Source organism: Aspergillus pseudoviridinutans (genome assembly GCF_018340605.1).
Source record: "Aspergillus pseudoviridinutans IFM 55266 DNA, scaffold_1, whole genome shotgun sequence".
In the NCBI taxonomy this organism is placed as follows: Eukaryota; Fungi; Ascomycota; class Eurotiomycetes; order Eurotiales; family Aspergillaceae; genus Aspergillus; species Aspergillus pseudoviridinutans.
The window spans coordinates 4,851,867-4,877,498 of NW_025091281.1; the positions used below are offsets into that span (position 1 = coordinate 4,851,867).

Here is a 25,632-nt window from a genome sequence, read left to right on the forward strand (position 1 = left end):
GCATAGTTCCGTTCCAGAAGCACCACTAAAAGTAACCATAATATCCTCATCTTATCTATTATTGACTGATTGACTGCAGAATGACGTACCATCTAAGTCATATGGGATATGTAATGAACCTAATATATAAGTAGCTATCATTGCTCAGATTAATTATGGAATATGTCTCAGTCTTGATGTAAGACAGTGTTAATGATTCGTCTTGATCTTGGCTTCCACCACGTTCCTTGCAGATCTCAACGAGAGTCAGCAGGAAGCTGCAAGAGTTCAACAAAGACAACATAAGATGCTTCGCCGAATCATAACAACCCATGATCCTAAAAGCGGCCGAGCTGTCTTTAGCGACGCCATTAGTGAACAGGTATCATTCACTGGATTCCCTGTTCCACCGGGCAAGCCACCGGCGACAAACTATGCTCTGGCCTACAATACCAATGTATTCCCTGTGCAAGGGCTCTCCCCTCCAAGTTCTAAAACCCCGGAGTCCAAAGCCAATCTCGACATTAAGCACTATCAGTCCCAGCTCTCGCAGCCAATGCCTTTGAATCCGCCCAACGGCACATCCTGCACCATTATTGAGGTACCCCCGGGTTCAGCAGTTCCGATGCACCGAACAACAACTCTCGACTATACTGTTATAATAGATGGCACTACAGAACTAGTCCTTGATTCCGGAGAGAAAAGAATATTGAAAAAGGGTGATGTAATTGTTCAGCGAGGTACAGCTCATTCCTGGCGGAATTTGACTGAAAAGGATGACAATTCTGGTGTTTTGCGTATCTTCTTCGTGTTTCTGTCTATAGAAAAGGTGCAAGTGGAAGGTGGAAAGGTGATTGATCAGGACTTGACTATGTCTCTGAATGACGCTTAATTTATGCAGCAGGGGCATATCTTGTCAATTATTCCATCTATTATTTTCAATATCTTTGCGCTAGTCGTTTTGAGGTCAACTGGCAGTAGTCACTCACTCTGATCACACTGTACTTCATAACGCTCTCAATGGTCTAGCTTTCACCACTCTTTATAGTCAATACACAATTATTATGTTCAGTGTGTGTCTTAAAAGTATAGCAATTCGTCTGAACGGAGCTGCTCTGGTCTAAATTTCGGAGCAATTATAGTGCCAATGCCAATGCCATTCTCAGTGCCATTCTCAGTGCCGTCTGGCTCGCTCTGCATATCTACAGCGACGCGGACCTCAACCAGCGCCTGCAGCCCGGGTTCGACCGGGCCATCATCCACGATGCTGCACAAGTTGGTCCGCTGCAATTCAATCTCACCAAATTGGTCTCCTCCCCTCTCCTGCAGTCGGTTTACTCTGAAGTTCTCCGGATGCGCATCGCCCTCATGTTGAAACGGACTCCCACACAGTCCGATGTCCGGCTGGGACCATGGCAGCTAGACAAAGGCCGGTTTATCGTCCTCTCAACCCAGGTTGTAGCTCACGACGAGGCGGTCTGGGGCCCAGACCGGACGCAAAATGGCAAATACCCGTGGAGATTGTGGACCGGCCAGCAGGATGGTTGCCCTCTGCCGACAAAATGTTCTATGGCGTCGGTGCCATGCCGCCCCGGACCAATCCGTTCCGCATTCGGCGGAGACAGAGCTGTTGACTTGTCAATCCATGATGATGAGATAGTAGTTGGAAGGAACAAGGTGGACGCATTGAATTCACTCCCTCGTCTGTAGAATAGAAACTGCACTAATGGACGTAGTCTGCCAACGCCGTGTCCGTCCACTCCCACAGCTGCTTCGCCAGCGCATCATCTTTCGAGACCTTATCCAACTTGGATGACAGGATCCCGACGGGCTCGTAGAACTGCCCGTTCTTCAGGTTCTCCTTGGGCGTGGTGGAAGCCCACAGCTGGTTGTACGCACCCTCCTCCGGTTTCATCAGCTTCCCCATATTCGTCACATAGACAAAGGCGCGGTTCGCCCAGCCCAGATTGTCCACCAACCCCGTACTAACGACGCCGGGATGGACGGACACGGACGTGATGGACGGATAGCGACGGGCCAGCTCGCGCGCATACAGGATATTGGCCAACTTGCTCTGGCCGTAGCGGATCCAGCCCCCAAACGCACTGAAGTTCTGCTCACTCTTCAGGTCCGAGAAGACAATTCCTGCGCCCGGGTGCATGCGGAACCCCAACGAGGTGAGGATGACGACGCGCACATCGGCACCGGGGAGTGCGGCCGTCTGCTGCAGGAGCGGCAGACACTTATGGATTAACAGCGCGTGGCCTAGGTGGTTCGTTCCGAATTGGACCTCGTAGCCGTCCTTGGTCTTTCCCGGCGGCACCGCCATGATCCCGGCATTGCACATAAGCAGGTCGAGGCGGGATTCCTGGGCCAGGATAGCCTCGGCCGCCTTCTTGACCGAGTCGAGGGAGGCTAGATCACAGGCTAGAAACGATACCTTGGTCCCTGATTTCTGCGCCTGTTGGATCACAGCGTCGGCACTCTTCGCTTTCCGGCCGCTGATGTAGATGTGCGCAGGAGAGTGCTTGGCGAGGTGGATGGCCGCTGCTGCTCCGAGACCGGCCGTTCCTAGGCGTTGTCAATAATCAGGCACCAATAAGGTACGAATACCTCCGGGTAAAGTTCATAAGGGACAGACCGCCAGTGATCAGGATGACCTTGCCCGAGAGGTTGGGGATGTCCTTCTCGGGGGAGAACGAGACGCCAGCCATGATGCGTAGGATGAAGCTGCCTTGACAACAGCAAAATGGGGAGTGACGATTCTTGTAAAGTCGACAGATGAAATGGAATTCAGAACATTGATAGGGGAAATGAACACTCGCGATGCCGTCCTTTGTTCGCCGAAAGAGGAAAGTCACCGAACACTTGAGTTGTCCCGACCCCGATCCGCAGTCTACCAGGGGCTTATGTTCATCCGCAGGCCGAGTATGGCAATTTAAAGCAACGTCTACCATACAAGTCAAGTCTAAGACGACAAAAAAGTAAACAAGCGCCGTCCTGAACCCATGTAAGCACCAGGCGCCTCTATCACACTTCACTTGTATTGCTTTTCACGCTACCCCTAATCCGTGAAATTGTACTTCGCGAGTACCTGCGACACCATAACGGGGGCTGCATTTCTTCTGACGCTGACCATAACCGTCCTTCCTCCTTACGGGTCGCGTCGACAACTAATTGCGACGCGTGACAGTATCTCTCCTACAGTAGCCTTGTTAGCATGACGTTTCCTTCCCTCTCATCATTAAATTTTCTCGTTCGAACCCTAACTCGAAAATTGTCTAACCGGGGATAACTGTTGCGGAAGGTAATACAAACATAGTCATCACAACTACCTTATCTAATAATTTATGACTTATGACTTTTATTTCCCTCTGTTGTTGTTTCCTACGCCTTCTGTACCTATCCAATGTTCCATAGCAATATCATCAAGGATACGATGAATTTCATCGAATTCTAAGAGTTATCTACAGTATGTTGGTTCTGCCAGGGATTCAGAAGAGTAGTTCTAGGATTGCAGGAGAGAATTGCTCCCTGGTCCAGGAGTCATATAGTGCATTCAGGTCATCACGTTGCCTCAAGTACAAGTACGCAGTTATTCTCTCCTAACATACTGGGCCAGGCTAGGAAGAGTGATATAATTTTAAGTTTCTCCGCGGAGTTCTTGTCGTACATGTCGTTTTTATAAGAACAGAAGAGGGATTTTTGTGCTCCGCTCCCTCAATCAAGGATGATCATTTAAACAATCTTGATTCTATTGCAATTTTGCTCGAGCAGAAATATTTTCACAGCTGTGTAGTTTAAGAGCCCGATTTTGACGACAATGTCTAAACCATGTGAGACATCCAGACTTGCTAGTATAGCTTTCCTCAATAAAGTCATGCTCAGAGCACTGTTAATGGGGGTGATCCTGGTGATGGAGGGGCGGAAAATTTTGTCTGGATKAAAACCTTCTGCATACCAGGGTCACGCTTATCAAATAAATCATAAACTCTCTCCATGTCCTCGAGCTTGAACCGATGGGTGACCATATCCAGTGGGTGGATCTTGTCCTCCTGAATGTACTTCAATAGTTCTTTCCAGTATTTTTGTACAGGAGCTTGTCCATTGCCATGGAGCTTGATTCCGGTCTCCATTAAGGCACCGATGTTGAAGTGATTACACTGCATTGCAACGTCAGTGGAGCAGATTCACCATAGGAAAGGTACCACATACATAACTAGCATATACGCCTGTGATACCACAGTGCCCGAACCCACGGACAGACATAAGCATTTCATTGACCAGTTCAGATGTATCCGTTTCCATGCCGAGTAATTTCTGAAAGTAATGGGCCCATCCTTTTTCATACTCACCAGCAGCACACTCAATTGCCACATCAGGTCCGCGGCCGTCGCACATTTTCTTTAATGTTGAGGGAACAGATTCACCCTTTGGGAGGTTTGCAAAGTCAATTGTCTCCAGCTCTGGTAGAATCTTCTTGATAAAGTCTAGTCGCCATTTTCCCTGGCCGCCGTCAATGAGAATAACCCTCTTAGCACCATGAAAGAAGCTGAATTCAGCTGCCATTTGGCCAACTGGGCCAGCACCCCAGATTGCCACAGTGTCACCCTCCTTAACCCCAGTGTCGACAACGGCATTCCAAGATGTTCCCAGCACATCAGAAAGATAGAGCCCTTTTTCATCAGGAACATCATCAGGCAGCTGAAGGAGGTTCACATCGCCACAAGGGACGCGAACATATTCTGATTGCCCACCAGCAAAGCCCCCAGTGAAGTGGGAGTATCCAAAGAAGCCTGAGACTGAGTTCAGTATAACAAACTTACCAAGGTCACCATGGTTGTTTCAGGAGCGAACATACCGGATGTTCGTTTCCCATACAGCTTAGCCTCACTCTCTCCCGTATTGGTCCGCTCACACATTGTGGCTAACCCCTGCTTGCAGTAATAACATTGTCCACAGGCAATTTGGAACGACGCCACAACGCGATCGCCCACTTTAACCGTCTGGACGCCCGGGCCCACACTAACGACAATACCGCAAAACTCATGGCCGAGGATATCACCTTTCTGGAGCTCAGGGATGGCCCCTGAACGTCGATAACGGATAGCGCGTCAGAAGATCCAGTGACACTTTATGCAGAGCCACGACATACCGTGGTACAGATGCAGGTCACTCCCACAAATAGTGCTGCCTGTGACCTTGACTATGGCGTCACCTGGATCAATGATTTTTGGGCTGGCTGTCTCCACTATAACACACCTTATATTAGAAAGGAGCTCGAATTATCTCAGATGCTCGAAATGAAATGAAGATCACTGACCGACTTTAACTGTACGGTTCCCTTGCCATGTCAACGCTTTCATTGTATGGCTTGGGTCGCCATATTTCTCCCCGTAATTGCCGACATGTGCGGTGATCGTGGTGGACATTGTTTATTTCCACAGAGAACTACTGCTTGAGTCGATTTCCTGTTTCTTCGTCTTGACAGGTGGGATTTCATCAGCTGAACTTTGTGTGAAAGTCGCAATGAAGGGATGCTATTAATTATCTTGTCTTCAGTGTCCCTGACATGATGTCTAAATCACTAGGTTTATATCTCGGCAAAATCTAAGTTGAGATTATGAACCTCACCTTGATGTCATACAAGTTATTAAGCATATGAAGACGTAGCTGGTGTGCTCAGCCTCAATCTTTTGTTCTAGACTGGTTATGGACCATTGAATAATTATTTGATCATGGGGGGTTCCGTTGAACACATTATTACGCTACTATTTCTACTACATCTGGAGTAGTTGTCCAGACGCCTTCTTTAGGTTGACAACTTCCTGACCAGTGAAACTTGGACACGGAAAACAGGTGGAGTGAGGATAGGAAAAGCATTGTCTCTGTAGTAGAACTATTTTCCATTATTCAGGTATGATCTCCAACAGCTACTCCGAACACCTATAAAGTTATAGATGAGTACTGCTCATTCTGACAATATCATTAAGAGCCTAGCCCAGCAGCAATCTCCATTTGCTGCCAGCCTGTCATCATGACAAATCTTAACCATCACAACTTGTCGCTCCCAAATTCTGTGTCAGGGCTGTGCCTTATGAGACAGCAAAGAGAGACAAGCAGAGGACATCAACAATGTGTAAGATATTATCCTAGAAATAGTACTGCCACGCCGATGCGCACATTTAGCAGTTGATCCAAATTCCCTCCGCAGTTTTCATACCTGTGCCAAATGCTCGGCCAGACTCCATGAAATCAGTCCATACTGTCATAGAAGACTAACTCACCGGACTTTGACCTGGGGCAACGACCGCACAAATTCAGGGACATCGGCGGGCTTTGCAAATGCTGGATGGGAAACGGATGCTTTCCCGGTGGTAACCAAGCATCAAGCGCCCACAGCTAGTGATCTGGACGGAGATCTCCAATGCTTAGGAAAAAGAAAAGTAGCAAGGACCGAGGAGCGAGCGTGGTGTGGGTGAACTACGTCTCAGGTGTGTATCCTAGGCGTATAACTGACTTGAGTTTGGGTCAGGATTTCCAGGCCGTGTCTTACTCTTTTTGACTTTGTCATTTAAGAACGGTCAAACATGCCTTGAGCCACTACCCCCCGCTAGGGAGCCTTGCTGGCTCGGTCAAACACGACGAACCCATGTTGAGGCCATCACTAGATCTTATCTATTTCTACAGGCAAGGTAAAACAACCGTCCATTTAAATCTACAGTGGGATGTGGAAAGTAAATGATACACCCTTCTTAGGGGCTCTGTGCGCAAAACTTTGACTGTTCTGCCTGCACCTTCTTACCAAAGCCATATAACGCCTCGGAACAAAATTTAAAAGAGCTTACATCCCAGTTACGGCTCTCATTATGTGAGCTAAAGTTGATTTCTCTGGTGCTAGGGGAACCTCAAGCAGGCCGCCCACGCAAGCTTAGTGAGGACCAACGAGACAATACCTTGGAGCTTAGCATGACTAATTCCCATATTAAGATCCGAGAAGTAGTCTTCGACGTCGATGAGGCCTTCATAAAGCGCTCAATCCAAAGGCTTTCAAGGGAAATGGGCCGCCGCAAGTGAAAGCAGCTTTAGCAACCAGAGATTAAGCCTCACTATTTATTGGGGACCATTTCTATAAGGGGGAATACCGGAGAGACGATATCTAGCACTGTTCATGAGCCTTGTGTGCAACTAATAATTGAAACGGCTGAGGGGCCTCTCTAGCAGGCTGGCATTTTGCCTTGGACAGGTAAATTATGCCTGGATAGCGTCTCCTTTCTGCACCACCGGGCAGGGCCATGAGCCATTGCACAGCTGTTCAGCTGGGGCATAAGCCCGGACTGCTCGGTTAGACGATGATTTGGGTTAGTATATACTGCTCGTCAGACAAGGTCCTCGAACAATCGAAGAGGATCTGGTTGACCTGATTATCGGGGGCACCCAAAGGTCATAAATATGCATACATATTCCTGCCAGATATTGGGTATAGAAACGTGTAGAACGCGTTCTCTGATATGCCAAGCTTTGGATTACTTGCAAGTGGGTCTCCTCCATGATGCCAAGACACCTCCAAATGACCCCATTGTCTCCAAACACGCAAGCCTTTTCTGTGGATCCAGCAGCACAGGGAGAGTGATACTTAAAGAGCGCTTTGAATTCAAATCAGAAAACCATCGAAATCAAGCTCACTCAAATCTAATCCTTCTAATTTCTGTCCGCAATCTTTGAAATATGTCATGCCTAACCTATGTCAATGAAGCGGGTGCCGGCCAGAAGCACAGCGACCTCTGCCACTACTCTCAAGCCGTTCTCCTTCCCGGGAACATTGTTAAATGCGCTGGACAGGGTGGTTGGACTAACTCAGGGGACCTCGATGACAGCGACGTTAAGAAACAGATTGATCTAGCTTTCGAGAATGTCGATCGGGTCCTCCAGGCTGCCGGTTTGAAAGGGTGGGATGATGTCTATCTCGTTCGCTCTTACCACGTTGATATGGAAGCTTCTTATGACTACGTTGTCGAGAAGCTCAGGAAGCGTATCCCTGCACATCGGCCTGTCTGGACCGCCATTGCTGTTCCTCGCCTCGCCTTTCCGGAGATGTTGATTGAGATCGAGGTCGAGGCGTTCAATCGTCAATCCTAGACATTTCAAACATGTCCCGTGTTCATTCGGGTAAGAACAGCGAATGGCTTGTATTTGGCATTCGGTGCTAATAACACTGATGAACAGAAGGATTCCCAGTGCCTGCTTTTCTGCTTCTCATTATGGCGGTTATGATTGTACCCTTTGATCTTACTATCAATTTATAGGGCTGTGCAGAGTATACAATTTCAACCATTCAACACGTTTTATAAAAATAAAGCAGTATTCAATTCAGCCAAAGTGTAGAACATGACGACAAATGCTACATGATAGGGCTTCCTCTAGGGCTTTTCGTTGATGTCATCGACAATGATTACGTGATCACGACCACCTCCACACACGCTCCTCCATCTGCGCCTCCAACGTTTCTCCTGCTTCCCTAACACTAACCAACCCCTTCATTGCCCATTAGTGCAGCAGTCAAAGTGGCTGTCTCAATGGATGTATTCCCAGCAGCACAAACTCCCACAGACACTCCGACTGGCAGAAAGAAGCCCCGAGCATGCCCCTATTGCAAGCGTTCCTTCCGACGCTACGAACATCTCCAACGACATCTTCGAATCCGTTAGTGGCCACTTACGGACCGAATCGTTTATCGTTGCAACTAAAGAAACCCTGATCCAGATACAAATGAAAAGCCTTACAAATGTGCTTGCGGTGCATCATTCAGCCGGCGTGACCTTCTAAAGCGCCACCAAAGCATTGGCCATGCCCCAACCACCTCCTCAACGGACGATCCGTCGCCCACGGCGGCTCATGACACCAGCAATGTCCAGTCGCAAGCTGATTACTCTCAGCCCAGTCTTCAGCCGTCTTTGCTGGAATTGGCAGATCTGCCAAGTATCCCGACGGGGTCAACGAGCCAGACAAGTCAATTTAGCCATGTTCAACTCGATGGTATGTTGTGGCTCGTCGTCAAATTCGTTATGTCCCACGTAACGCTCGCCAAATGGCACAAAATACGTCTGATCTGTCAGAACAGTACTGACTTCATGCAGGGATCCCGCTATTGAGCTCTCAAGATCTACTGGTCCTGCAAGATTTAGAGATGTTCAGCAACAACATGAGCTTAAACAACGAGTGGTATCTCCCAACTGAGCCTTGCATCACACAGATCTTTGCGGGAGAGTCCAGTTTCAACGCCCAGTCAGCTCCATCCACTACACTGCCACTCGAGGGGTATGCCTCAGGTGATGATCAAAGTTTGAGCAAGTTACCCACTGAGCGAGAAGCCGTCGGTAAGATTTTCCCAACGTGCAATGGCGGCAGACTTCGTACGCTGACCATGGAGTGCAGCGGAATTTGGCGTTCTGACATTGCCTATCCTGACCGTCACAAATCAACATCGGGAACGCCTGCTCCAAACATTGACCCAGGCCCATTCTACTGAGGCGGCTAGCGATCTACCGTCATGTCATTCACTGTCACGATTTGCGAATGGGTTCTTCGACGGGTTCTACCCTCATTACCCGATGGTACATATTCCAACTTTCCGAATCGATGATGGCGAGCCGGAGATTCTCCTAGCTATGTGCGCGCTCGGAGCTCAATTCCGGCATGAGAACCGAAAAGCGATGCTACTATTCCATGCCGCCAAAGATGTGCTTCAACATAGGACGCGCGAAAGAGACCGGATGGGGGATGAAAGGACGTTCAACAGTCCTGTGGAGCTTGAGACCAGTTTACACCAGAACAATGCTACCACTGGTTATTATACTCCGCGTTACCGCGTAACAATGCGCGACGCACGCTGTGCCTTCCTACTAATCGCATTTGCAACCTGGCAAAAAAAGGAAGACATTGCGAGAGAAGCTTTCGACCTCCAGAGCTTCCTGGCGAGATGTGTCAGGGAATGTCAGCTGGAAGAGGCCGCGCAGTCTCTGACCGCTGATGCTACGGACTGGCGAGCATGGATTCAGCAAGAGATCGACCGAAGGGTGAAACTGTTCTCTTTTGCCCTCCTGACCCTGCACTCTTTAGCGTTCGGCACTCCACCAGCGATCTTGACCGATGAAGTCCGCGTTCGCCTGCCATGTAGCTGCCTGGAGTGGATTGCTCCAAATCAAGAGAAATGGGCCCGTATCCGCAGCAGGCCCAGCTTTCGCGAGCAGATGCTGTTTCAGGATGCTCTCTGTCACATCATGAAACATCCCCAGGAGGCAGGCTTTCCGAATGCATATCCTGTGCCATCCCCTCTGGCAAACTACATCCTTCTCCATGCCCTCATTCAGCAGATCCTGCTTGCATACCGGACTCTGGGGCCATACAATGAAGTGAACAAGTCCTTGATGAATGGACAAAAAGAGATCATACGGTAAGTTTTCTATTAGGTCGCGCATCAGCTTAGTAGCATTGTTGATGGCCTATTAATTCCGTTCCCATCCTCGCAGCAACGCGCTTCACACCTGGACCGGTCTCTGGCAAAGAGCCCCAGAATCAAGCTTGGATCCCCGCAACCCCAACGGTCCCGTCACTTTCACATCCACTGCACTGCTTGGCGTTGCATATGTGCGACTTGGCCTCGATTTGGGTTCGTATCGGATCCTGCGATCGCGGGATGCAAAGGAGATAGCCAGCCGACTAGTACAGATGCCTGCCCTCCCCGTCGGGCCCTATCTCCTCCCAGCCATCCTGCATGCTACACACGCGCTCAGCATCCCCGTCAAACTGGGCGTGAATTTCGTGGCCCAGAGTCATGCGTTTGTGTGGAGCGTGCAGCATTCGCTATGCGGGTTGGAATTTGCCATCTTCCTCAGCAAATGGCTGTTCTGTATCGCTGATTGCCAGACCCGGAGGCCGCTGGACGGTATGTGATTTTCCATTTTCGTTCACAAGAGCAGAAGTCAATTTACAAAACAACGAGAATATTGTACTTGCATTTGTTTGCTAATATGTCTATAAACAGAGCACGAATCTCGCCTCGTAAGCTGGATTACCGACATTGTCGAAGAAGGACGAACCTCCGGAGACGATGATCTGTGGTCGCGACCCCCAAGTCCATCCGACTGTGTTTACCTTGGCCATGCCGTGGCGAAGCTCTGGGCTCGTCTAATCCGAGGGAATGAACAGTGGTTGCTCCTTAAGGTGATCGGTGATGGGCTTGATATTTATGCTGATATCTGCGAGCGGAATTATGCGCAACCCGGGACTGTCGTCTCTGTGCCTACGTCGAATTGATGATCTTTCCTAGAACTCTTGATCTCATGTGCTGGGTATGATAAGTTGACGCCTTGGTTGATTCGTTTAGTCTGAAGGCGTTTTCTGGAGAAATGGTTCTTTCTTTCTAGTTATATCCACGCCTGGCCGATAAGTACACTGATCTGAGGGGCGCCACACATGCACGCATTGCATTATCTGACGATGTCCAGTCTATGCTCATCACAGCCCTATCATTTATATTGTATGATATTGGAGATAACCGTACGTGTCAATCTAAAAGCCTCACGGGGGTGGTCTTGCTCCAAACGTCCAGAAAAGCCATATTACTCTCTCCCTGCCAACACGAGATTCGATCAAATCAAGATAGGCCAGCCCCAGCTCACGCAGTTGCTCCACAATATAGGTAAATTGCTGCCCCGGGTCTCGCCATCTTTATGCCACGCCAGCTATTCCACCGACTGAGACGGAAGCCCACCCGCTCAGGCCCAATAGCATCGGCCACGGCTTTGGCTACCTCCAACCACGAACCGTGCGCGGTTGGGCACGCTCCCGCCCTTTTTGATCTTGTTCATCTGTCCGTTAGTTGGACACTTCCTGCAGAATCTGATCGATCAAATGCCCGTTGGCGCCGTGGATATCTACGCTGTCGAAGCCTGCGTGAACGGCGTTGTTCGCGCCGGTGATGAAGTTGCGGATGATGCGTATGCGTATAACCCGCTTTGGACTGCAACACAGCAGGATCCGCCGCGCGGCCCAGGGGCATGAGCTGACGGTAGATGAAGCTCCCCTTTTGCGGACGGGGTCGATGATCTGTTTCCAGCCGGTGACTTGCGACTCGCTCGTGATACCAGTTCCATGGGGCGCGCCGCTTTCGGCTGCTGATATTTCCGTCGCTTGGGCGATGAGCAGTGTCCCTGGCACCCATGCCCGTTGCTCGTAGTAGGTTTGGGCCGTGGGGAGTGGGATGTCATCCGAATCGGCGCGGAATCACGTAAGCGGGGCCATGACCACTCGATACTTAAGGCTGAGATTGCCGATCTCGAAAGGCTGGAGCGACTTAAGTGGTGGTGGGCATGGTGACGGGGTGGTGTTCACCGTGAAGCTGGAATAACGGGAATTCGTGCTATTCTTCCAGCAAAAATGCAGGATAATCAATTGGTTTCAATGGATTGGAATACTTGTCTCATAGCTGACTTCATTAGGTACAAATATTTTCCTTTTTGTTCTTCGCCACGGCCGAATCCGGCGCTGGATAGGGCTGTGGAGGTACCACCTCCAGATACCACCAATCGTCTCCAACATCTCCAACAATACTCTCAGAGAAGTGCTTGGCCTGACAAATCAAACACACCCAAGGCACCCGGACAGGAAATAAATATGCTGGAATCCTCTTGAAGCAAACATGATCCATTCAAAAATTGCTGTTACGGCCCATGTGATGTCCGGGACTGCGCGATCTTTAAAGAGTCCAGTAGGCCCCCAGCTTAGGTGGATTTACATACATTTTAAAGTTCGGAGGTCTGAGAGCAGTGCTGTTACTTCCTTGGCGCCCTTAGTCCCAGACCTTGGCCCTGAGCCGATAGCTGGGACAGTCGTCGACCTGGTTGCCCAACATGGAAGCAAGTAATACTAAACTGACCCAGTTCTGGCACGCAAGAGTCCCGAGTAAATGTGATAGGCCCTTCCTCGGAGCTGAAGCTCCCTGACAGGTTTGCATTTCGCCACCAGGCGGTGTCGAACACAAGGACAATTTTCTTTGCATAATCTTCTCATTACGCTCCTAATTAATAAATCTAGCAAATCTTTGTAGTATCCTTAGACGTGATTTGAACTGAACCAGATATAGCAGGGGGCTCCCAAGCTCCCCCGCAGTGTTGCACGTGGCTGGGTCTGGAMACTTGGATGCTTCCACGGTTGGACAATACGGCAATCGGGGCCGGTAATTGCCAAAGCCAGCAATTACCGGTCCAGATTAATATCTGGTCTATAGCAAGTGATGCAACAGGTGTGGTTCAGCTGTAGCGCTCTGGAACAATATGTGCATTAATAATTACTAATACTGAGAGTGGCACAACTCAGATGAGGTCTTGTTGTCGTGTTCGAGACTCCTGCATCCACCTGTTACCCAGTGTGGACAGCCAGAGTTCATAGGACAACTTTGTTTGCGATTGTGGTGATCTCATTGGACCTTCGTGGATCGGTTCATCACGGATTGGTGGAAATAATGACTTTAGTGGCAAAAAGGCAAGGTCCCAAGGTCCCCTTGAACTTAGATCCCCTCATTCCAGTACCTCGCTACGTCCGTAGGGCCGTCCCCAATCCTGCAGGATCATGCTAAACAGAAGAACCATTGAATACTGGAAAAGATGTGCAAGTCCTGTCTTACTTTCTCTGCCACGTAACTTAGATAAATATGCGACTCCGCTCTGGAATAACTGTAGTGGCGGTTTGGGTGAACCACTCAATCTGTTTTGAGGACCATCCCAAGGCGCACAACCCTCAGATCATGTTAAATACCGCTAGCGTAGCTGCGTTGCAGCTGCTTCCAAAAATGAGCATCAATTACATTCTATGGCCTTGACCGAGGAGCAAATTCGCGCAATCTCCTTAGCAGAGAGAGTGGGCGGGACGGCTTCCCTGCTGGGCTGCCTGCTAATCTTCTTCACGTATTGCATATCGGCTGCATTTCGCAGACCAATCAACAGATTAATTTTCTATGCATCCTTTGGGAATATCTTCTCTGCGGTTGCTTCTCTGATGAGCACGGATGGAGTTACAGCGGGTCCAAATTCTCCCTTATGCCTAACTCAGGCATTTTTCATCCAGTAGTACGTCACTTCTCACTCCCCACGCCGACAGATCTTGCAACGCGTCTGATTTATTAATACCCTGGGCATGCACAGTTGGATGCCTGCGGACTCATTATGGTCCTTTTGCATGGCCCTGAATATCTATCTCACCTTTTACCGGAGGTACACGGAAGAAGATATAAAGAAGCTGGAAAAATGGTACTTCCTTCTGTGTTACGGGTTACCTCTGGTACTTGCGACTGCATTAATATGCATCAAGACTGATGCGCGAGGAAGGGTCTATGGACCTGCTGTGGTAAGTGTACCCGGATATTAACGAATGAAGCAGCGTAGTAATTCTCAGACAGATTTGGTGCTCGATCAGCGGCTCATGGCAATTCCTTCGTCTAGTGTGTTTCTATGGTCCAGTATGGTATGTTTGTGCATAATCCGACCTTATTACGTCCCTTTCTCATCGTCTTTAAAGGGCTGTCAGCATCGCAACATTTGTGATATATGCCAAAGTGGGTAGCGACATCTTCCGCAAACACAGAGATTTCAAAAGTGCAAAAGATACACTATCTGCCAGTGAAACAATCAGAAAGACACACTCAATCACCGTCCAAGTAACCACCGGCGCCGAGGGACGCCCGGCAGCTGAGGGGGAAGCTCCATATGCTGTCTGCATCGAATCTCAACAAACCCGATCTCAAAACAGGATAGATGCTCATAACGGAAGTAATAGAGCTATGTGGGGCTATATCAGATATTCTTTTCTCTTCTTTATAGCCATGGTAGTTACCTGGGTATGGTTATTCTTCCTCACTACTGACCTCATTTCGTGCTACCCTACCTATCTCCTGTCGGCACTGCTCTTACCAGCTCACACTGTTTCAAGGATATGTCTCTGATGTGAGCGAATTTACTGACTTTGTTCTTTTTCCCAGATCCCGTCGTCAATTAACCGGATATACGGTCTCGTCCACCCTAACGCGCCCAATTTCGGCTTGAACTTGGCTGGTGCGTTGGTTCTTTCTCTACAGGGCTTTTGGAACACCATTATCTATATTTCAACCACGATGCCTGTATTTCGAAGGGCATCAAGTTTCTATAGAAAGTCAACATACCGTCCACGCTTATCTCGTGAAACTTGGGGGACCCCAGCGAGGGACAGGGATGGTATTCCGCTCAATGGAATGGGCTTTGATGGGAGATCGAACGCAGGAAGCACCTCCTCTTTAGCGCTACGTCCGCCAACCAGTTCTTCAGTGGCAGTGCCTTTGAGTGAGTGTAGCTCCTATCAAGCATAGCTATAGCTATGAGACGAGAGTTGATGAGCATAATGCACTGTACCTTGATTTTGCCTTCGATAATCATGATCGACGCCCCTAAATCGATATAGAAGCCCCCGCCCCTTTGAAGGTAGCTCATGTAGATTCCGGCATCGCCCAGGCCGGAATTCCGCCGGAAGCCTGATTTTGAGAGGCTCTCAAGCAGAGGGCCGTCGAAGTCCATCTGATCCCTTACCGCCTGTTGGCCGAATTCCAGTTCGGACGGCACATTCCAGAACATCAGTCTGCGTCATGCACCAGTGGCCTATCCCCGGTGTAGAGTCCAGCAAAGATCGTCTTCGCGATCAAGGAAGGGGTGACAACCGTCCTACAGGAACGTAATCTTATCGTCACCTCGTATCCCTTTTCCAAAGGTAGTGCCAAATATCATGCGCTGAATTACAAGCACCACTAACAATAGTGGGCTTCGGTTCTTCCTGCTGTTCGGCGCTGCGGAAGTCAGAAGAGTGCGTAATGATGCCAGTAAAGCTTTTATTTCCAGGTATGATCGGTATGCTCTTCTCCCATGGCTGTCCTATAGCTTGAACAGTATGGGACGGACGGACCGCGCGGGTGTGGCGGGTACCGTCAGTCCCAAGAGTCTCCAATGCGACCACCCATTGCTTCCTATTGGCAACCCAGTCCCATTTCTTCAGATATGTCTGCAGTCATACTCCGTGCATTGAGCTCCAACATCTTCACATAGGCTTCAAGAAAGTAACCGAGCTTGTCCTTTGGAGTAAAAGCGGGCCAATTCACTGGAAATGGCACGTACGGGAGAAGATCGTACCAGACAGGATCGTGGAGAACCGGATTATGATGCGTTCCTCTCCAGTTTTCACCAATAGCGGTATTCATGTCGTGCAGAGGGATGTTACATTCAGCATTTTGAGCCTCGCGAATAATGTGAGACCAGCTTCCCCCGCACCTAGCCAAGAAGAGCCATCAGTCTTATATCGGACGACAATTATCCTCACAGAAGGTGTTGGTATGTCCTACCAATGATGAGTACCGCCGGCTCAATCAACTTGAATGACATTTCCTCCTTGTGCATATTTAACTTTTTTTCCCTATTACTAATCCGCTTATGGCCTTTTGGCCGGCGCATAGTGATAGTTTCCTTGAAACCAAAGAGTTCCTGGAGAGGGGTAAACATTGTCCATATCTTCCACTCGGATTCAATGGAAATCAACCGAGCGACACCTCGTCCACGGCTAAATTTCGTGGTGAAGGTATGGAAGAACTGGATGACTGAGATTCCACCCATACTAAAGCTGTGCTACGCAAAATGGTGTTGATTCATCCAGGCTTAAGCACTCAAGAAGACACTTGCTTTCTAGCAACATCTGAATTGAGCAGTACGTAGAACCCACGACAAACGAAGATGATCATGCCAGTAGGACTCGTCGTAAAATAAGCAAAAATTGCCCCAATGTCACGGTGCTTGAGGTTCTTATTGAGATTCTCGAGTATACCCAAAGCCAGAGCGCGTACATCTTCTGGCTCGATGGTTTCTGCTGACGGAATTCGGCCCGCAGGTATGTTGGTTGAACCCGGTTCAAGCAATCAGGGTTCGATCGACAGGGTCTGCATTTTTCGAACAAGTGATTATAATAGCAGTAAGAAGGACTGAATAATACCTAGATTATTCCTACTGGACTGCTGAAGGTGCTGTCCTTACCTGATGCAGTCACGGACAGGGGTGCTGAGTCCCATAGTTGTCCCGGGTGGACCGCAGTCCTGGTCGTGTAGGGGTCACAAAGTTTGAACATTATTAGTCTGTAAAAGTAGCTTACATTAGCTTATTTTAATAAGTCTCAGCTGTCAACGGCATAGGCCTTGATCAGTGCTGAAACATAGCCATGGCGCAGTCCATCGGCGCGAGCATGATGAGTGCTGTCTCGAGACACTCGTCCCTTGGGATGCTCCAATTTAGCCATGAAATAACCCACCAAAATGATTTACCAGAAACTTCAGGCAAGACGGCGACTGTGCCACATAGAAAGGAATTTGCAGTGGGGTAGTATCCTGTATTGGCACAGACGAGTTTCAGAATGTCTTAGTTCACAAAAAATCCCGTGAAAAAGCATCCAAGCACAGCAAGTCCACTTCATCACCAATTGAGCTCTTTATCCATCACCCGGCTGTTTACCCGATATACTTATCCAAGATCATAACCCTGTCAATCATTTCCTTGTTCAGTGGCTTAGTAGCCGTTCTAGTCTCTTTTCTCAAGAATCGACATGAAACATGCGTCGACGGTATCAAGAAAGGCAAAACCCCGAAGGATCGGCTTCGGCCCCGTGTCGCGAGATGACCTTTCCCCGCAACTTCGCTGGCTAAAGAGGTCCACTTAGTTTTTCTGAAGAAGCTCAGATTCGAGAATAGCCGTGGAAATGCTGATTGATGGAATGTTGAAACACTAGACTGCTTCATGGTTATATGCGACTAAGACATTGTTCGCTCGTTAGAACTTAGAAGGAATCGATGGCTAAGTTCACTGTCGAGGTCCTTAGGGGTTAAAGAAAAAAGGTATATAACCGCTTTCATTGTGCTCTATTTTGCTGCTTCTCAATTCACTCTCTTCCAAAGCAATTTCCTAAGCATAATCTTACCATGCAATTGCCAGTGATCAAAACAGGCCTGTTGTCATTCGTTGCCTTGCAACTGGCATCGGTGGGCACTGTTGCAGCAAGCTGCAGTCTCCCATCGACCTACAGTTGGACATCAACTGGTCCACTAGCACAGCCCAAGTCAGGCTGGGCCTCGATCAAAGACTTCACCAACGTGGTGTACAATGGCAAGCATCTCGTGTATGCCTCAGTCGCCGATACATCGGGCTCCTATCACTCGATGAACTTTGGTCTCTTCAGCGACTGGTCGCAAATGCAATCGGCAAGCCAGACCCAAATGATCAATTCCGCCGTCGCGCCGACCCTGTTCTACTTCGCGCCCAAGTCCGTCTGGGTCCTCGCTTACCAATGGGGTTCGACCACGTTCTCCTACCGAACCTCAAGTGATCCCTCCAATCCAAATGGATGGTCATCGGAACATCCCCTTTTCACGGGTAGTATCTCCGGCGGCACCGCCATCGACCAGACCGTCATCGGTGACTCTAAGAATATGTACCTCTTCTTCGCGGGCGACAACGGCAAGATCTACCGCGCCAGCATGCCCATCGGTAACTTCCCAGGATCCTTCGGTAGCGCGTACGAGGTTGTCCTAAGTGATTCCCGCAACAACCTATTCGAGGCTGTGCAGGTGTACACCGTCTCGGGACAGAACAAGTACCTCATGATTGTCGAGGCGATGGGGGCGAATGGGCGCTACTTCCGCTCTTTCACTGCCGACAGCCTCAGTGGTTCGTGGACTGTGCAGGCTGGTACTGAGCAGCACCCTTTTGCTGGAAAAGCTAACAGCGGTGCTACCTGGACGAATGATATCAGCCACGGCGATTTGGTTCGCAGCAACCCGGATCAAACCATGTCTATTGACCCGTGCAACCTGCAATTGCTTTACCAGGGGCGAGACCCGAATGTCAACCCATCCTACAATCTTCTTCCTTATCGCCCAGGGCTGTTGACACTGAAGCATTGATTTGTTGTTGCGTGTTGTTGCTTGGGAGTCAAGTAGGGGTCACAATGGAAAGTGGGGGTTGCTTTACGCGTATGTAGTTAGGATTGTGCAAGAATAGGGGCTAATTGGAATATTCCATGATACTACTAAAACTCAAGGGAAGCTAGCTAGTAATAGTATCAGGCACAGAGTGCACAGTTCCCATACTATTTTAGGGGCAACCAGAAGGTCCAGTAATCACAGAGTTGACATCTACTCCAGAGTCCATCTTACCAAAGATCATGTCTACTTCTAGAGTCTATGTCTACTTTAGAGTGATTCTCAGGCTTCACAGCCGAGATCTTGATATAAATTACTCGCTTAGCCATTTGGGAAGATTTGGCTTGGCTCTCCCTCTTGTTATACAGGATGATTACGGTACTACGTTCTGAATCCCTAGTAATATGTATGCAACTTTGAAACTTGATGAAGGTCTGAGTTTCTTCTTAACAAGTGACTATCTAGGTGATCTACATACCCTAGGCTGGGGCGAATATGGGATTTTTCATCCCTTAGTATTCGTAATCCGAGTTCATATAGTAGATTAGTATGCGGGTTGATAACACAGTAGATTACCAGTTGAGCAAATTTGATATATAACAACAGTTACAAGCGGGGAAGCCATGCCCAGTTATCTGAAACAGGTAAGCAGTAATTTGTATCAACAACAGAATGAAGGAGCATAAGGACTTCAAAACCTTTCATAAGTTAAACAAAATGCAGCAAATTCAAAAACAGCCAGGGCCACCATAAAGAAAGACACTATAAACTCTCCCCTAAAACCAATAAATAGTTGATATTTTGTGCGTAGTGCGTAGCAATCTCTGGCTGCATATCAGCTAGCAGGTGCCCGATATAGTAGTAAATGGGCATGTGAACCCAGCAAATGTCACTGTTTCATCATAGTTGCAATGAACGCTGTTGGGGACGACGGTTTTACTCCAGTTTGGGTTCGGACAGGTTGCAGCATCCTCAAGTTGGCTAGTCGATGGCTCATTAACTTGCACTGCAGGGATGTTTACACAGCCGTTCCTAGGACTAATTTTGGTAGTGGAGGAAGGCACAGTGACGGACTGGGTTTTAACGTTGACTGTTTGGCCGCCCTTATTAGTGCACGTGACTGTAGCGGTACACGAGGCTTGCAGTACGGCAGTGGCATCAGTGTGACCAACGCCGCAGATCTGAAAAGCATCGCATGAGATCTGGCTGCCGGAGCATGAGCATTGCCCAGGGCCGGATTGGAGGTGTGCGCCGGAAGGTCCGCATTGGGCGGCGGCTAAACCCAGGTAGACAGCAATCAACAGGATCTTTTTAGATACCATGATGGAGCTGGCTCTGCTGTAGGCTGATATGTCTCCACTTAAAGGTTTCAAAAGCGAATAGGATCTTGGATTATAAGTGTTGCGTTTGAAATGCGAGTATCCCTCACGAGGCTGAGTGAGGTGGGGCGCTGTTACTTTATACGCCCTGTACAAATACTTACCTGAGTTTAAAAGTCTTCTGATCGATCCAAACTAATGGGAAGACGGCCTAGAACCATGAGCACCTAACCATGGAAGTCTGGAGATCCAAGTGTCAAAGCATCGTTGGGCCGAAGTGAAGCTTATTCTTATGGAAGCGAATGAGCGTAAGCTATCATCTAGCTGTGGAGAAGGTCGAGATGCATGGCGCAGGCTCCTTTCATCATCAGTTTCTTCGGGTTTCTTGCTAGTCGTCAAATTTGCATCTCCACATCATCTGCACCTGTATTTGACTTCAGATATTACGTTTTCTATTTCATGAAGTCACGAATGCGCCTGAATCCCCCGCCAAATAACCTGCATCCATGAGTCATGACCATCATTCTATCAAAACGTGGCGACTTATCTAAAGACTAAAGATAGGTAGTCGGTCTGCCATCAGACCCACATCAGACAATCTTAAAACTCAGTTCCGACATAAATTCTCGGTAATGGAGATGTCACTGAAAATAACGTGGCAGTCATGGTTTTGTGTGACCAGCCGCCGCGCGCCGCGCATTGAAATATTACGTCAGACCATGCCAATGGCCGAATCATACGATACTTTGAAATATAGAGTATTATGTGATCTAGTAGGTGCCACCTCTGCAGGTGCAGTTGTTGATAGCTTTAAGCATCACTGCAAGTTCTGCAACCCATAATACTAATGGCTTTTCAAGAATTCATTAATCACAAAAGTCTATAATAGTCTGTATAATAGCGTGCAGAGTAGGTGGGAGAAAAATTAGTTGTAAATCTTTAGTAAGCTTATTAATTTAGAGTTTAGTTTACAATAAAGATTAAGTTATAACGAACTTAATTATATATATAGACATATCCAGCTGGAAGAATTTTATAACAGTTACTAGGTTTTAGTCATAGAACTAAGATTCTGACCTTATATATATGGACTGTTATCTGGTAGGCCTAGAGTTGGATACCGCAACTAAAGCCATAATTTTATTATACCTCAGCTGAGATCTTGAGTTTCTGTGGGTCATGAGCTCCACAATCAGGTGATGGCTATGAATCAATCCCTTGAAGTTCAGACTTTCAAGTATCCCTGTTAACCGTTTATGTATCCCTCTGTGTTGTCTGATTCCATTATGCTATCGAGAGTAACAACAATTTTTAGAAGTTTTCAACTTGAGGTAGTGCTTTCAATTCCCAAATTTCGGCAGTTCTAGACCAGAAAGCCCCGGTAGCTACCAGTTCCAGTGGTTGCTGGTTCTACTGAATTCTTGGACAGGAGTTACGAGCAGATGTCTAGAATCATCTAGCCAAATCTATGATATCAAAATATGTCTACATGGATCTAGACACAGTAAATACTCATAGTATGCGTGTTGCACGTGTGACATCATGGGTTCAAGAGCATTACTTAAAGAGAGCATTAGTCCATCGACATGTCCAGGTCAATCATCATTGACAAGCATAGGCTACAAGACATTTCTGCTATTTTTAAACGAAGCCCCATCTAAACTGCTGAGAAGCCACAATGAAGTTAACTCCAGTTCTGGTTGCTTTGGCTTTGCAGGKCCTGGCTTCTGCGACCCCAACAGAGTCTCTTGAAAAAAGACAAGATTGCGCTCCCGGCCAGACAAGATTCTGCTGCGCGGGTTTCACCCCTTTCAGTTTTCTCTTTATTCGAGGAGTCGGATCAGGATGCATCGGTGAGCTGATGCGTGTACTACATATTTGAAACAGCCTGACATGATTTTAGTTCCCCCTGGTAACTCACCTTGTGGAGCTGGCAATAGACCGCCGGATCAGGTCTGCTGCGCTAATTATTTGCCACTGGTAAGTTGCTTGTTTTGCTCCAGTTTCGTTAGGAGTGCTATTAAGTAACATTCATCTCATATAGAATAACGGAAGGCTTATCTGCACTGGATGAAAAGGTAATGAAGAAAAGGCAGACGTCTTTTGAGCAGACTTCGGAATTCCATTCAATTTACCTATTACCAAACGAGCGTTGGAATAATAATATTTCTGGGATGGCGAAAGTCGATTGAGGTCGGCAATTAATGCTAATTATGTCTGGTCATGTCTGCAATAAAAGTATGTTTGGTTTTAGTATCCATGAGTTCGACTGCCATGACTGAGAGTCTGTAAATGAACACTGGGTCACCCGGGCGGGGGCATATAGATGAATAGGCAGAGCTATGCGGAGCTATCATTCCACATGGGGAGCTACGATGCAGAACGTCCATAGCAGATTCCGAGTACTTCACATAGTAGTGGCAGGGCCGCAGGCGGAGCAGGGTTTTATCGGCATGATTACCACCCTGGGATTCACACGATTACAGGAAAATGGTTTATGAAAACGGTTTGACAAACGTCTACTCAACTTGGACTCAAATCTCAAACTGAACTTGCTTTTTCTAGTGGATGTAGTATTGCCTAGACAGCAGGCAGGATACCTCGGAACTTGAACACTGTCTGGGATCGCGAAACACCCTACAGTTTTGAACAAAAGAAGGACGCCCAGTAAGAAACACAATGGTTACAACATATACTTCAGAAACATCAGCACCATGCGGCAAGGGGGGATACAACTGGTGGAGCACTAGGCTAGGCAAGTCAGTTGGAAGGGTCACTGAGCAGCCTGTGTTCGATGGGCATCGTTAAGGCGCAGCCGCGGGCAAGTCAGACCAGGACATTCGGTGGGCCCTTAAATGGGGTGAATAATCTAGGGACGGGCCTCTTCAAACGCGTTAAGGCATAGGCCACGGGTGCTCGGGAGGACTGCGCAGCCGGGAAAACGACTTGGTTAGTGAAGGATGGTAGGATCCTGCAGGTCATCGGGATACTCAGACAGACTTTGAGAGACACAGTCGGCCGACAGAGAGCCGAGAGCAAGCTCTCGGCATAAGCCCACGTCAATAATTCCTCAGACAGCCCAGCCGCGGAACTGGCTTTCCGACGTACTCCATTAGGCGGTCGCTTTCGAGGGTTTTCGACGCGCCTGCCCATTGCACCACACAAAATCTCCACTACCGCATTCGTCGGTCTTTTACATTTCCTGGGAGCTAAATATGGTCAAAACATAAATATCCATCACATATAAGCTCGTCCATTTCAACATACCTATGACAGCCTATAACTCCTTCTCCTATCAAACCTCTTCTTCAGTAGATTCGAAAGTCACGATAAGTGAAAGGAGCCGCCCTACTCGCGTTAACCCTCTCCCTCAGCCTCTCAAACGCGGTTTCATCTGCGATGTTCAGAGTCTCAAGGGCGAGCATATCATCCGGCTCAGACTCCAAGGCAGACTAGTTAGCATTGGGGCCATTGGACGAATACCCACACGAGCCGATGGAGAAGTCAACGAGATGCGTTAACTGCGCCATAAAGGAGAGGACCTCGTCCCAAGTGCCCTGGTGCGGTTGAAATAAATGCAATTGGAGATGACTCAGCGTGTCTTTGGACTGGCGGATAAGCGGCAAGAAATAGTCGGACGAAGGAGTACGCGTGACAGCGGAGAGAGATGTTAGACGGATATATATGCTGAAGCGTCAAATTGCAGGGGAAGGAGATCGGTGCTGGTGATAGATAGAGATTCAAGGTTCGGGGCTTCATTGGTTAGCTCTACGAGCCTGTCGGCTTAGAGGTCATTCGGCAACGCTGCGTGGGCTGGGAGAACGGGTTTCTTCCAGTATCGCTGGCCCTGCTCGTTGGTATGTGCAGAGACACGTAAGCGTAGATATTTCAACCGTCCGAGAATGCTTTCAATGGGGACACGCAATATCTTTTCAAATTTCATAGGCTAGAGGAAAGGAAACATCGAGTGCTTCAAGATGTGGGATGGGAACATATTGTAGCGCTGTGATGAATCCACTGATAATAGTGGTTGCATGGTCCCGAGACAGGGTATCGCACGAGGCAGCAAACAAGATGGCTTGTAGGTTTGGCAGTCGAGCTAGACAAGACGACAACAGTCCAGCCAGATCCTGGGCATCTTGGCCATGGGATTCGGAGTGATAACAGCTCCGTGTGTCATGGCCAACTTCGACGGGGCGGACATATGCAAAATATGGAAATTTCCAGAAGCCTCCTCAGAGGCTCCTTGCCGGCCGTTGACGAATGGCCAGCGCGACAGTATGTCGGAACAGTTGAGGCGAAGGGCTGGCGCAGAATGTTCTACTCACTAGATGCAGGCTGATCAGGGAGGCTCGGACATCTGGCTCCAGCGTGTATAAAAGGATACGATTCGGTCCCCAGTAGAAATCGTCCAGTGTCAGGACGTGCGAGATGACCTGTGCACTCTGGTAGTCACGACTCCTTCTCACGCCTGAAACGTACAAGTTCGCAGACTTCGCCGGGGATAACCAGCGCCATAGATACGTTTGTGGTTATTTGACGATGAGATCAACAACAGGGCCGCTTTATGATTAAGGATTTCCCTGACCTTGGCCCGACGAGGCGTAAACACTCTAGGTCATATCGGCTAACCCCGACGACCAATTGGATCTACGGGATAAGTGCGAGACTGCGACGGAATCGGCGCCTCGCCACGTTTGCAATCCAAGGAAGCCGGACAGAGGACATCTTCGTCGTTTAATTGGACCCAGATTTCAAGCGATAAAACACAATCCCAGCGCCCTGCTGGTGATGAATGTCAATCGCTACACTATTCGCGATTAGCCAGAATCACCTGACTCAAAATTGCAAAGGTTGCAGGATTTACGAGCTCGGTTGGAAGGCGGGCTATAGTAATCAATCGCAGGAGTTTGTCGTGACACCAACAGAAATCGCGCAACGTTGAGCTCCTGTCTTAGTGCACTCTTGATCAAAACTGAGCAACTGTTCATTCACTTCGCTCTTTTAGAGGGGGACGTTAATTAAACATGAGAAATGGTTCTGGGCAAGGGAGGCCAGACCTCTCCTACAGCATATGTCCCGTACTTCGACAGAAACTTATCAACACTTCTTGGTTTACAGCAGATTCAGGACCCTCTTACGTCTGATCTGACTCCCATGGATATGAGATCCTTAACCACCTCATGGCCATCATTTCATGTCACCTTTCTGTCAAATGTTGGGGTGCGATCCCAGCCAGCTGCCCCGGTCACTTTACAAATCCTCTGTGACTACGGAGTACTACCTATTATAAGCCTCACT

The 25,632-nt window shown here is 48.5% G+C and overlaps 8 protein-coding genes across 8 annotated transcripts; 5 read left to right on the forward strand and 3 right to left on the reverse strand.

The window, feature by feature from the left end:
- Positions 1–286: 286 nt before the first annotated feature.
- Asppvi_001687 (uncharacterized protein) lies at positions 287–1,689 on the forward strand (the record flags this gene model as incomplete). Its single annotated transcript, XM_043297980.1, has 2 exons — positions 287–580; positions 1,207–1,689. 2 exons carry the CDS (start codon positions 287–289, stop codon positions 1,687–1,689), a joined length of 777 nt encoding a protein of 258 aa, XP_043153915.1.
- Positions 1,690–1,702: 13 nt separating this feature from the next.
- On the reverse strand, positions 1,703–2,693 carry Asppvi_001688 (uncharacterized protein; the record flags this gene model as incomplete). Its single annotated transcript, XM_043297981.1, has 2 exons — positions 1,703–2,550; positions 2,621–2,693. 2 exons carry the CDS (start codon positions 2,691–2,693, stop codon positions 1,703–1,705), a joined length of 921 nt encoding a protein of 306 aa, XP_043153916.1.
- A 1,170-nt stretch (positions 2,694–3,863) lies between these two features.
- Asppvi_001689 (zinc-dependent alcohol dehydrogenase) lies at positions 3,864–5,411 on the reverse strand (the record flags this gene model as incomplete). The annotated part of the gene is made up of 5 exons (XM_043297982.1): positions 3,864–4,142; positions 4,195–4,775; positions 4,841–5,068; positions 5,135–5,230; positions 5,303–5,411. 5 exons carry the CDS (start codon positions 5,409–5,411, stop codon positions 3,864–3,866), a joined length of 1,293 nt encoding a protein of 430 aa, XP_043153917.1.
- A 2,296-nt stretch (positions 5,412–7,707) lies between these two features.
- On the forward strand, positions 7,708–8,118 carry Asppvi_001690 (uncharacterized protein; the record flags this gene model as incomplete). Its single annotated transcript, XM_043297983.1, has 1 exon — positions 7,708–8,118. One exon carries the CDS (start codon positions 7,708–7,710, stop codon positions 8,116–8,118), a length of 411 nt encoding a protein of 136 aa, XP_043153918.1.
- Positions 8,119–8,555: 437 nt separating this feature from the next.
- On the forward strand, positions 8,556–11,295 carry Asppvi_001691 (C2H2-type zinc finger protein; the record flags this gene model as incomplete). The annotated part of the gene is made up of 6 exons (XM_043297984.1): positions 8,556–8,682; positions 8,743–9,015; positions 9,117–9,356; positions 9,415–10,432; positions 10,509–10,924; positions 11,024–11,295. 6 exons carry the CDS (start codon positions 8,556–8,558, stop codon positions 11,293–11,295), a joined length of 2,346 nt encoding a protein of 781 aa, XP_043153919.1.
- A 416-nt stretch (positions 11,296–11,711) lies between these two features.
- On the forward strand, positions 11,712–12,042 carry Asppvi_001692 (uncharacterized protein; the record flags this gene model as incomplete). Its single annotated transcript, XM_043297985.1, has 2 exons — positions 11,712–11,855; positions 11,878–12,042. 2 exons carry the CDS (start codon positions 11,712–11,714, stop codon positions 12,040–12,042), a joined length of 309 nt encoding a protein of 102 aa, XP_043153920.1.
- Positions 12,043–15,125: 3,083 nt separating this feature from the next.
- Positions 15,126–15,638, reverse strand: Asppvi_001693 (uncharacterized protein; the record flags this gene model as incomplete). Its single annotated transcript, XM_043297986.1, has 3 exons — positions 15,126–15,129; positions 15,194–15,363; positions 15,420–15,638. The coding sequence occupies 3 exons, from the start codon at positions 15,636–15,638 to the stop codon at positions 15,126–15,128; spliced, it is 393 nt and encodes a 130-aa protein (XP_043153921.1).
- Positions 15,639–18,013: 2,375 nt separating this feature from the next.
- On the forward strand, positions 18,014–18,994 carry Asppvi_001694 (uncharacterized protein; the record flags this gene model as incomplete). Its single annotated transcript, XM_043297987.1, has 1 exon — positions 18,014–18,994. One exon carries the CDS (start codon positions 18,014–18,016, stop codon positions 18,992–18,994), a length of 981 nt encoding a protein of 326 aa, XP_043153922.1.
- Positions 18,995–25,632: the final 6,638 nt, after the last annotated feature.